The sequence below is a fragment of the Gopherus flavomarginatus genome, chromosome 3, assembly GCF_025201925.1.
Source record: "Gopherus flavomarginatus isolate rGopFla2 chromosome 3, rGopFla2.mat.asm, whole genome shotgun sequence".
Lineage (NCBI taxonomy): Eukaryota > Metazoa > Chordata > Testudines > Testudinidae > Gopherus > Gopherus flavomarginatus.
The window spans coordinates 186,990,493-187,003,353 of record NC_066619.1 but is presented as its reverse complement, the minus strand read 5'-3'; the positions used below and the strand labels follow the sequence as shown (position 1 = coordinate 187,003,353).

General features: G+C 37.6%; 2 protein-coding genes across 9 annotated transcripts in view; both read right to left on the bottom strand.

Annotated features, from left to right (window-relative positions):
- HSPA4L (heat shock protein family A (Hsp70) member 4 like) overlaps window positions 1–12,861 on the bottom strand; it is a 653,707-nt gene that overhangs the window by 129,356 nt on the left and 511,490 nt on the right. The window lies entirely within an intron of this gene.
- Window positions 1–12,861, bottom strand: part of INTU (inturned planar cell polarity protein) — a 117,900-nt gene that overhangs the window by 26,412 nt on the left and 78,627 nt on the right. For 4 of the 6 annotated variants that reach the window (XM_050946283.1, XM_050946282.1, XM_050946284.1 and 1 more), the window contains 4 exons: window positions 5,376–5,429; window positions 3,634–3,696; window positions 1,842–2,063; window positions 735–1,226 (listed from right to left, as the gene is read on the bottom strand). In XM_050946283.1, the coding sequence (XP_050802240.1) occupies window positions 735–1,226; window positions 1,842–2,063; window positions 3,634–3,696; window positions 5,376–5,429 (831 nt within the window). The remainder of the gene's footprint in view (window positions 1–734; window positions 1,227–1,841; window positions 2,064–3,633; window positions 3,697–5,375; window positions 5,430–12,861) is intronic. The other 2 variants (XM_050946287.1, XM_050946286.1) reach the window with 2 other exon arrangements.

Sequence of the window (12,861 nt, the reverse complement as noted above, 5' to 3'; positions counted from 1 at the left end):
CAACACAGCTGTGCCCAATTTAGTCATCAGAAGGCCAAATATTTAGAAGCGATGATGATCAAATGAAAGAAACAGGTGCTAGTTGTGGTCCTAATCCAAAGCTCACTGAAGTCAAGGAGAGTCTTTCAACTGACTTCAGTGTGCTTAAGCAGCTGACTAATTTTATACATACGAGTAGTCTCATTGATAGTTTTAGTTAAGAACTGAAATTATCCTAATGAAACTCAGCAAAACCAATACTGACTTCTTAAGCACCAGGAGTTGCATTATATAAATCCAAAACAAATAAATACATAATTATAGCACTAAGCTAGCTTAAAAATAATCAAGCATAATTTGTAAAAAATATAAAAAATTATCCTGTTTCCATTCATACAGAAAAATAATTCCCAATGAAGGAGTGGAATGCATCAGTTTTCCATAGCTGTCTCCATGGTCACAGAATGCAACTAGAATCCGCAACCTTACCGCACATTTCTTAGGCTATGTCTACACTATGCACCTTTTAGTGACACAGCTGTGCTACTACAGCCATGCTGCTAGAAGGCGTGCAGTGTAGCTGCTGTTTTTTCTCAGTGAATATCCGTCTACCTCACATTTATTAAAACATTTACCATAAGAAAAGAGGCAAACATCCAGAATAGTATCGATTAATTTCTCAACATTCCCTTGGCTGTACCTACCTTCAAAAGTTAAACAGTTTAATAAATAATACATTGTAATAACAATAATACCTTGAACAAGCTACCACTTCCCTCAGACCTGCCAAAACCTTGTGATTCTTTTCGTTCGTGCTTTCGGACCTGATCTACTGTAGCAAGTAGGTTAAGGCCTCCACCTTCTTCAGGACCTTCACTGCCATTGTCAGATCCTCCACTGCTCCTTGAGGGACTGGGCTTACGTGTCCTTAAGGAGGAGTCAGTGAAGAGTGTTCTCTTGCTTGTTGGAGATGTTGCGGTTTTGGAAGTATTTTGCAGTTTACTGAGGATGGGTGGGGTTGTAAACCTTTCCAGTTTGTCACGTGATGCAGGAAGGAACCAGTCAGCACAAGACAGACATGGAATGGCGGGAGATTCTAATCTTTCCTCTATGCTGGAATCTATTCCTTCCAACTGAAGTATAGTTGCTTTGACCTGATCAACATATATACAGTCTGGTCCTGGATTCCCAATAGCTTTGGAAGTGCAGCCCCCTGTCTCCAGCAAAACACACAGCATAAAGTGTCTCTGTAAAACAAAAGGGTATAAAAGATTAATCTTTGATTTAAAATACTGCATATTGTAGAATCCATTTTATATTGCACTCCTTATCAAATCTAATACGGTATCTCAGCAAATTACAAAGATTTGCAAAACTGGACACATCTCCTGCCCTCCAACGTGAGCCACTTTATGTCTAAATCATTCCTTATGTTTTTTTTTTTGGCTCGATTACAATCCTCATGCAAGTGAATGTTTATTTAATCACAAGTTATGAAAATTAAGTTCTGTGCATATGAGAAACTGCCTCTTAAATAGTCATTTGCTGGTTATTTTTAAAACAATTTCTGCTCAAAATGGATGAAGTATCTGACAAAAATTTCAACCGACATGAACAAAAGAGCATCAAAACCATGAAAATTTGTATTTATGCTTAATTTTATAAGCTTTATGAGTATTAATCATAATTTTATTCCCCAGCTGAAAAATTCTACACCAAGTCACAGCTGCAGTAAGGATGTTTTTTAAATGATGAGACCAGTGTATGCTTAGTATTGGAAATATGTAATCATATATAACAATGTAAAGGCAACAGCAGAACTGACAATCATAACCATGGGTGCTCTGGAAATTGTAACTTACCAAACCAACTATTAGTAAAAAGTATCTTGCTTCAGGCTCTCTGTATCCTGTAACACCTGAAGCTTCACTTGGTTGGAGGTGATGGTGTGGAAATACTTCTCGCCATATCACTAACTGACCAATCCTCTGTTCTGCTGCCAAGGGTAACAGGCAATAGTGTCGACTATATAAAGCTATATCAATAAGATCCTCCTTTGGTAAGTGATTGCCAATCAAACAGCCCTTAATTAAAGCACAAAAAAGAATGCACATTCAATAAAAAAAACAATACTTTTCACTTTAGAGTGTCTTTAATCTAAAGATCTCAGTGTTTTACATATTAAAATCATGAGCTCTTTGGGATAGGTAGTGGGGACTATCTTTTTGTATTGTGTGTGTATAGTATAGCACAATGGGATCCTGGTCCACGACTGGGGTTTTTAGGTGCTATGATAAAACAAAAACAAACAAACAAGCAACACATCTATAAGTTATTATTCCAGTTTTACAGAGGTGTAAACTGAGGCATACAGAAGTTAAGTGGCTTGCCAAACACCTAGTTGCAGAATTAGTAATTAACCAAAACATTTTAATTCCCAGTCCTCTATGTAACTACCACAAAACATAACTCTTTGACGGGAATTAATATGTTTCCCAGTCAAGGACAGGGACTGAATAAACAAGGATTTAAAATATGACCCTCATAATTGTACATCATAAAAATTACATAGTATTAATTAAGTCCTGCTATATTTCCCTTTAGATTGAACAACAGCTTAAAAGAATTGCTGCCTGAAGGTTTTCTTCTGCTAGCTGCTGAGCACTTCCTGCAAGGTACTGAATATCTCAACTCCTAGGTGCCCAACACCTCATAAGATCAGGACTGGAGTTTGAATGGTCACTAGCTTCCCACTCAAAACAGAATTGAGATTTGTTGGCAGGTGAAGTTTTCTGCTAACACTGCCCTTTCTATACCTCTTGATTTTTCACATTACATTAAAAAAACGCACACAGAGGAGACCAGCTACATGAGTTTTTCTAGAGCAGGTCTAGATGACATGATGGTAAAAATGCCTGCGGATGGTCTGTACTAGAGTTTCCATTATTGCTAGCATTTCGCTGGCATTGCACTGTTATACCAATCTCAGTGTAGACAGGCCTTATCCTTCTACCTTAGTCATGTGAGTAGACCTAACCCATGGGACTACCTGCATAAGTAAGGACTGGATGACTGAGACCTTAGAACATAAGCTCTGTAAAGGAGGAGTTGTATATTACTCTTTGTTTTGTATGGTTCTGAATATACTGACAATGCTCAATAAATAACATGTTTACAAATATCAGACAGGCCAAGCTGAAAGAAAGTTTTTCAAGTTTTATCTATCTGGGATTACAGTTACAGTCAGAGGCCTTCAGTTAGTGACAGGGATGGGCAAAGAACAATGCTATCAGAATACCTCACAGTAATTCTCTTATCAATTAATATGGTAATTCATCACTGACTACTGTGCCTTTTCATTCATCTCTTCACACACATTTTGCAAGACTGTTGTTACTGCTTTCATAAAGATATTTACGTATCGTACAGTAAGAATTGTTTTAAGACTTTAAATATTTTATTTGCATCTGTGAAGTAAATGGTTTTGCTCTATTCTGTGAGTTCAATTATGTCTGTAAGAAGTGTTAAACAGACAAAATGACCACACATTATTCATATTTGTCAAGCTTAGGCAAGCTTGACAAATTCATGCTTGGCTTATGTTTCCGCTTGGTGCATTTTTTAAAACTCCATGCTTCACTCAAACAGTCTCACCTTATAGAAGAGACAAGAGCCCAGAATCATATACAACCGTCTCATGTCATAGTAATCTTCAGACTGCAAACAAATATATAGTACATTTATAACTTCTGATTGTTACATGACTGAGTGAAGGCAAGTGAAACTAATTCCAATAAATGACAGTAGGTGTTATTTAATATTTCAATTATTCAGAGTGCCTTCTTTAAATATTAATTTATTAGCAGCTGAGCAACAGAGAGGTGAAGTTAGAATAAACAGCTAAATAAAAATATGATACTTAGACTTTATTGTTGGTTTTCAAGTCACTGCAGTGTCATTCTTATAGTTATTTCTAGCACAGCATAACAGGTACTCAGATTTCCTACTCAGTTCTGTAAAACAGATGGCTTTTTATAGGGTTCTCTAAGTTTCACAGCTCATAACAGCCAGCTAGCTGTTGCATAGCCCTTGCCACCAGAGGGACCTCATATAGCAAATCTAGGAAGACATACCAGTCCCTTTTCAGAGTACCCGGAAATACGTTACCCAACATTAACGCATTCATTTACCTTTAAATTTAATTGACAAATGCTCTCACAATCACAACACAGATTTCAACTGGGCAGCTTTATTTTAAACGTAGTGGATGCATATAGCTCTGCTCAATAAAACAGTATTTATAAATATAAATTTTCAATAATCATTAGGAAATTATTTTATTTAGGAAACAAATGGTTTGGTTCCTATTAGACACAAATAGTAAAGTTTAACAGGAAGTGGGACTATAGACAGCCATCTGCCTTGTATTTATAGTCCCAGACATTTTATTAATTAAAAAAAAAAAAAAAAAAAAAAAAAAAAAAAAAGACAGAAGCTCCAAAATGTTCAGTGGTACATATATTCAGTAATATTTTCTTTACATGTAGGCATAACAGATCCATCTGTAACTTCATTTTTAAATAAATTCTTCCTTCAGAAAAAACTTTAAGAAGGACTTTCATACTCAGGAGAAAACTTTCATAAGTATGAAACATATTTATCTCTCACCATCTGATATATAGTAAAGGAAACAACAAAAAATGATGCTTGAATGACTTGCTTCTTTCAAGTTTGTTCCAAGATAAAAATTCTTGAAAACTGTGAATGTGTATAAAATTGTACTGTGTAGAGAAAAGCAGCCAGTTCTGTATACACACACACACACGCACAATTTTATGCCAATGATATATTATATCATCATTCTCGAGCAAGTATTAGGCTTATATCATTAAGTGTTAACAAAAAAGTGGTAAGAACCATGTCCTACATTGCACCACACAGCCTTCTAGCTTTCTGTTACTGAGACTTTTAGTTGCTTTCTTAAGATTGATGAGTTTTGTTCTTAAATGCTGCACAGCAATTTTAAGGACTATCCATTACTTGAAAGAGAAGAAGTTGATTTTTACTATTAACGGAAAAAGGAAATATCCCTCTAGTAGCAAAGAATGGCTTTTTAGCTGAGCTAAGCATCAGCCAAGCTTGTAATTATATCAGATCTAGTTTCCACTCAGTGTCCCTGCAGTTACTGGTGTAACTACAGAGAGAAATTCATGAAGCAAAAAAGGGAAGTTCTTTAAACTTTTATTACAAATCAAGAAAAATATGGATGACGGTTACACCATTATGACATAGCTTGCTTTGACTTTCAGTTGGTTAAGAAAACTAATCCAAGATTTCTTCAAGCTACTGAATGTGAACAGCACAAATTGCCTGCCCTATAAAAACATACTCCTTACCAGCTCTGCAAAATCAGCTGCCTCCAAATCACTCAGTGCTGTGTCAATTTCCACCTGAAATATTGAAATAGTAGATATGAACATATTTTTCCAACAAATATACTGACAATGACAATAATGTATATGACATAGTACTGGTAGCCTCACAAGATTAAGAGTCATTATTCACTACTTTATAGGGAAATGGTAAAAAATTGCCCATACTTTTTGCATTAACAACATCAAAGATCAAGAACATCTGAATTCTCCAAAAGATCAAAGAAAAATCTTTTCCAATTTCTGCATATTTCCCTCTTCTTGGAATGATGGAAAAAATCATTCTGCTTGTCTGTCTCCTGAACCCACTGTTTTATATAAAGGAGACGTCAATCTTACTTTCTTCATGGACTAAAACTTGAAGGAAGGCGGCTCCCCTGAAAGCTGGCAAAGCTTTAGTATCCAACTGAGTTATTAGAAAAATCTTTTTCACTTTGGATTTACTTTTTGTCTCTATGGAAATTTCCAAAACTTTCTCACACGTTACCTTTGTTCCACTCAAACAGCAATAAGCTTGCATATTGTTTAGTTTCAGGAGCTGTTGATTAATATAAATTTTACTAAAAACACTTTTGGTTAAAGAACATAATAGCAACAACTCAGGCTCATGACAAATATGCTACTTAATGAAAAGAATTTTAAAAAGGCCATGGCACCCCTTTTGAGTTCTGTAAACAAGCTGTCTCTTACTGAGATATTGTAAGTTTTTCAGATTTATAGAAATGTCAGCCATACTGTTGGCAATCGCAAATAATCATGCCTCTCAACTTCTCTCTTGGTTTAGAACTAAATTATACATCTATCCCACATAGAACTGATATTCTTATTATTAAGGAGGATTGCCAATCTTTCCCTAATTAAGGCTGAAACTAGCTTCCAAATATAAACCCAATTTTTAATCCACTTCCAACTTCACCAAAACCAATCCCCCAGGAATTTTAACTTGTTATACAGTATAACTTTTCTGAAAAATGTGGGCACAAAGAATTTCAGAAACATAGGGGTTTAAAAATGTCCTTATATATTTTTCCAAGACTTTCCTGCTACTTTTTTGGCTCTCTCTCTCCAAAACAGAGTCAGACAGAAAGTTCAAATTTCACTTCCCCAAGAGTGTCAAACTCACAGAAATGCCTTTCATATATTTTCTTCAAGGGGACAGATGTCAGAATTAGAGATTAACATGAGAATAAAACAAAACAAAAAACAACCCCAAACACAGCTATATATAACAGTGCTTGAAAAGTCTGTGGTAAGTAGCAAGCTTTCCCAAGTAAGCGCCTTCATTTCTGCAGAATCCAAGCTTCTATTTAAAACAAACACAAATTTCTAGCAGCAAAGAATCCTGTGGCACCTTATAGACTAACAGACGTTTTGGAGCATGAGCTTTTGTGGGTGAATACCCACTCGTCAGATGCATGCCCACGAAAGCTCATGCTCCAAAACGTCTGTTAGTCTGTAAGGTGCCACAGGATTCTTTCCTGCTTTTACAGATCCAGACTAACACGGCTATCCCTCTGATACTTGACAAATTTCTAGCCCTTACAGTTGCAAAGAAAACCTTCCAAATATGAACTGAATGTAAGTCTTCCTTAATTTTTAGACAGAAAACTACAATAGGTCTGCAGCTAGTCAGAGGTTTCACAAGTTGCAGGAGAAAGAAAACTAACCAGTATATTGACAGTTTTCACTACTGCTAATGGAAACCCAACTGGCAGTGGTGAAATTGGGAAGAATCAGGTCAGGTAAATTTCATTCTGTTGCTGCAGAGGCTGGCACTGAGCTTTTCACAGTGGAGGAGTACAAATAGAGGTGCTGGGCGAGAGGTTGAATACTGGAGACACTCCTTGCAGGAGCCAGGAGAAAAGCAATAGAAATGCCTGCCACAGCTGCAGCAGTCAGGACTAGTAGAAACATCCCACCTTGGCTGCAGCCAGAAGGCTCTTGTGTGGGAGGAGACAGATAGAGACTTCTCCTCCCTTTCAGAACCCATGGAGTCTTAGGTAGGAATTCCAGCAACTGGGAAGTGGCAGAGATTGGCTTCTTAGTTAAATGTTGCTCCTGGATGGTGGATCCCCCTATGCTTTTATTAGTCTTAACTAGTAGGTTTAGTCCTCTGCGTTTTAGATGTGTGATATATTTCCAACCCTTATGTATTTCTAAGGAGATGGTTGAGAGAGTTGATGCAGGTGTGTGTATGGGTAACGAGGATGGGAGAGAGAGAGTGAGACTGATGGGAGACATGAGGAACGAAGCAGGGAAGAGAGATTTTTCCAAATACTCTGAGAGAACCTGCTTCAATACCAGGGATTTGGAGCAATCAAATTTTTCAATTGCTCCACTCCAGCTCCAGGCTCAAACCTATTGCTCTGCGTTCCAGCTCCGGGCTCCACTCCAAAGCCCTGTACAGCAGGAAAAAACCCTCAGACCATACACCCCTCATTGTCACCTACAACTCACAATGGAACCCATGTGTATCATTAAACAGTTACAACCCACACTCAGTGGAGACCACATCTTTCCTGAACCCCTTCTTCTGGTCTTCAAACAACCGCCCTCAACCTCTTTAAGCTCATTTAAGAAGAAAGCTGCCAACAGACCAGGAAACACCAACTCAAAGAAGCTCCAGCTCCTACCAGAGCAACAGATGCAAAACCTGCAGATATATCTTAAGTGCTACGATGATCAATACCCACCCCAACATACCCTTCAAGATCCATGGGTTCTACATATGCCTATCATAACATGGGGTGCACGTCATATGGTGCACTGATTGACAATTATGTGGGTAAAACAGAACAGTCACTACACTTTTGAATGAACTCATACAAAAAAAATGATAAAAAAGACAAAGACCACCATATCACACGTGGTTTTCATCTTGCAACATGTGCTAACACCTTATCTGTTCCACCCTTGTAATTAATTGTGACATTTTTGAGTGCCTTTCCCAGACCTGAACAAGAGCTTTGTGTAAGCTTGAATGATTATGTCTTTCATCAACAGAAACCAGTTCAATAAAAAGTCATTACCTCACCCACTTTGTCTCTCCAATATGCTGGGACCAACAGGGCTACAAACAACACTGCAAATAACCATTATTTATTACAGAAAAGAAAGAAAAAGTGGTGTGAAGCCTGGAAAGGAAAGGTTATAAAAACAAAAGAGATGCAATAAATTACCTTTCAAAAAGGGTATTAGGTCGCTGATTGACCATGTGCTAGAACTGAATATACTACACTGGCTAGCGTATAGCTATTTTTTTCCTTTAAATTACAGGGGCAGTCTTTCGGAAGTGGGGTAGGGGGGTAAAGGTGTGTAGCAGCACATGTATTTTTCATTCTGGTTAACACTTATAGTTCTTAGTGCAGAACATGTCAGATAAATTTTTCACAACCTGTATATATACATACTTCAAAAGATATCCCTGTATATATTATGTGAAGTGAAAAGAACAAAAAAAGGGAGGAAGGGGAATCAAATAGGTCCACTAAGCCTTACAGCTGTGCTTGGCTCATGGTATCAGACACTTCTTAAATCAAAATACAATGTAAAAATTATTACTGCATACCAAATCCAGTAAAATGTGCACACTGACGAAGGTTATTTCAAGATTTTTTTCAACTGGAAATTGAACAGAGATGATAATTTCTCCACTAGCTGTAAAAAGACTGCTCCAAATTCCAGTTGTTTTACTTAAAAATTGTGCCTTTTAAAAAAAACATTTATTTAATAGCCAGCTGATTATATGCCATATTTTTGACTCTCTAAGTCTTGACATTCTTCCTACCAAAACTAAACCTACAAGGTTTGCTTGTAAAAGTGAAGAATCTTTAAATTAGTGCTAAAAGAGCATGAGTGGGCTAGAAATATGCTCTGTTGTAAACGCCAAAACAGGAGTTTTATTGAATTCACGCAATAAAAACCACAACCAACAATCTTGATCTTTTGAAGACAAAATGTCATTTTCCAAGGTAGCAGGCACCATTCATTCTCCCTTACAAAGGCTCTGTTTTGTTAAGCTGGTTCAGTGAAAGCTGCTGATTTCTTGTGAATCCTACCTGGATTTAGTGTCTTTAGAGCTTCATCCTAGAACTACAGTATATACTAACATTTAAGCCTTCATTTCCCTAACAACATTTTTGGAAATTAGTGTCCAGTTGTATAAACTGAAACCTCCAGCTCCAAGTGCACATAAGATTGTGGCTGGTACACATCTTACCTATTAGATCTGCTCAAAGATAAGTTTAAGTCATAATAGATTTTAAGGCCAGAAGGGACTATTACGAATGAATGCAGTATATAGTGGTAATAATATCTCCATAGTTCTACTTCATATTCCCCTGCTTATCCACCCACAGATCACATTTTATTTCTTAGCCACTGCATCATACAGGTAGTGCATACTTGGCTGGATTTTCATCATGATTAAGGTCTCTGATTTCAAAAATACAGTCCCCATCCTATAAGTGTGACCTGCATTCTTGGTTCCTGGATGAACAACCTTGCAGTTAACTGTATTAAAGCACATGTTGTTCCAATGAGCCTAGATAATGTGATCCAGATCACTCTGTAGAACAGATATGCCCTAATTAACTCTACCAAAGTTGGTAGCACTGGCAAACTACCAGTAAAGATTTTTTGTTTCCTTACAGATAACTGATAAAGATTTTGATATTGCATTTGTTCAAGAACAGATTCCTCTAGGATCCCATCAGAAATGCCCCACAGTATGACGACTTTCTATTTACAATTACTTTGAGATCTATTAGTTAACTAAGTTTGACTTCATTTTATATGAAGTATACTGATTTTTGTTGTCATAGCTTTTTAATCAGAATTTTGTATGGGACTAAATCTTATGAACAGCACAGACTACAAGATGCACCATAAAGTCAGCCTCTTCAGTCTATGTCCCAGGCAGTGACTTATGGGCCTTCTTCTTGACCCAGATAGGGACTGACCACTCCTCTCTTCCTTCTCAACCAGGGAACTTAAGCAGGTGTCCTGGTGGATAGGGATAAAAGACTGGCAGCTCTCAGCCTCATTTGTACACTGACCCCCTGACTCCAACAAAAAGCTGCCTTTAAATTTTGGCATAAGTTCCACTGCACATAAACAAGAAAGTGGTATATGAAAAATAATAAGGCTATATCTCAGTCAAATTTTCCCTTCTACTTTTTCCTGTGTTTTCATAAGCCTACGGCTAAGTGGTAAAAGAATATGCTTAATGGTTCCTGACATGTTTCTACTACTGAGTTAATGGCATGGTCTAGAACCTGTCAGCTAATCAGATTCTCCTTTAATCTAGGTTATTTTAGAAATGTTTATAACATATAGGGTAGATAGTGGATATAATTGTTGAATAAGACATCTTGGAAGCCATAATCAAGGGTTTTAATATGGTAATTCCATTGATCTGACATCAGACTGGATTATAATTTTTTTAAACTGAGTAGGATTTTCAAAATCAAAAAAATTAAAAGTTATAGTAATAATAATGCTTCGCATGATCAAGAATAAAGCCATTGAATGCATGAGTGTGTTAGTAAAGCTACATGTCTGGTACAGTACTCCTGCAGCCCTCATTGTTCAACTAAGATGACATTTGTTTAGTTTACCAATTCAGATAAAATGTTAAAATACTAAATTAAAGTGCTGTTAAAATTAATGAGTTTCCCTGCTGTCAGGGATACTGCTGTATAGGCTAGCAATGTTATAGATGACATAGAAACTGAGATGCTTCAAGAAATTATATGGCATAGTATGCAATTTTCACAGGTTTAAACAAGACTAAATTTATTGCTAAAAGTATCTGTCATTTGGCATCATTATACTAAAAGAGATTCCGTATACTTCATCCACCAACCCATACAATCCCCACAGCATAGGGGGGTTGTAAGCATCCTTATCAGAAATTAGAGGTTAATGATTTGTGTAGAGCAGGACTGTCTTTATGACAAAAATTAGGGTCATTTTAGACCATCTCCAATACAAGAAAAGTCCCTGTAGGTGGCAATGTACAAACACAAACAAGATCTGCTTCTTCCCACTCGCATTCACAATTTGATAACTGTCCAAAAATAGCCTCCTTTTGGTCAGGTAATAAGAATCTTTTAAAGTGTTTGATTATCTATTACTGTATAATGAGTTTCTTCATATTTAAATGATATACAGTCTAAATTGGCTTTATTTGGAAGATGCAAGTTATCTGACTGAAGATTTAATAAATATCACATCAGTGAAACAAGATACTTTAAATAAAGTGGAGACAGCCTCTTCTGTAAAGCAAATGTTTTGGTTTGTATTAAATTGTATGAATTCTTTTAAATACATTAGTTCATAGATAGTAGTGTGTGTAGGAGCGCAGAGGAAAGAGGCTATGGCCAGCAGAATATAAGCATATATTGCAATTACAGCACACCTATTTGATTGGATGCAAAAGTATTACATATTTAAAAATAAACATTTCCTACTTCACATAACTAGGTATTCATTATTCAGGCTCTGATCTGGTAGATATCTGTAGTTCATCTATACAATATAGGATTTTTTCTTCTTACAATTGGAATCTTTCCTTTGCGTAACAGAACACAAGAAAATGGACAAAATATGAGAAAAAAGCAGCAGGCACTGATGGGGGACAGAACATGACATATCTCTTCAGGGACAGAGGTTGTGATTAGTGCTGGCAGGGAAAATGCAGTGGCTGTGCCTGTTAACTATGCGGAACCCAAGGATTCAAGGGAAATCTTGTCACCAACCCCACAGATGCTGGGGCATTATATGCAGTGTGCTAGCCCCTTGCACATTGTCCGGATCTCCCTCTAGTCCTATGGTAACATGATTGGCTTTATGGACATGCTCTCACTGGTTCTTTGTCTGCTGATACATGCTATCACCTATCCCTTTTTGCTGGGAGTAGAAACTATATATTGCAAATTTATGCTACAAGGAGCAGATTTAACTCAATGGGGACATCGACAGATTTCCAAGCGGAACATGTGGTCTCTAGAGTAACTGTTCCTCAGCTCTGGCAGGCCAGCCCATCCCTGCCATTGAATCATGTGTAATCTGGAATATGCCATGGTCACGGAGAGGAACTGCTGCCATTCCAGGAGCAAGGAGAAGAATGACGTACGGGCTTGTCTTTTCCATTATTGCTGCTCCATTGGCTTTTCTCCTCACTAGGCCTGGGCTGTGGGTAGATCCCCGCTTTGGGGAAGCTAGCCCCTGGCCTCGCCCTTTCCACCCATGCTCTCCCCTTGGCCAGAGCCCCAAGAGCTCCCCCTGCCGGTGGATCCACAAGCCTCCCTCCGCTGGGAGTGCCCCTCCGACCCAGAATGCCCCCCTTTGGCCACAGGAGCCCCGGGCTGGCCAAAGCCCTAAGTGCTCCCCCCTTGGCTGGAGAAGCCCTGGGCTAGCCACAGACCAGAGAGCTCACCCCTGCTTG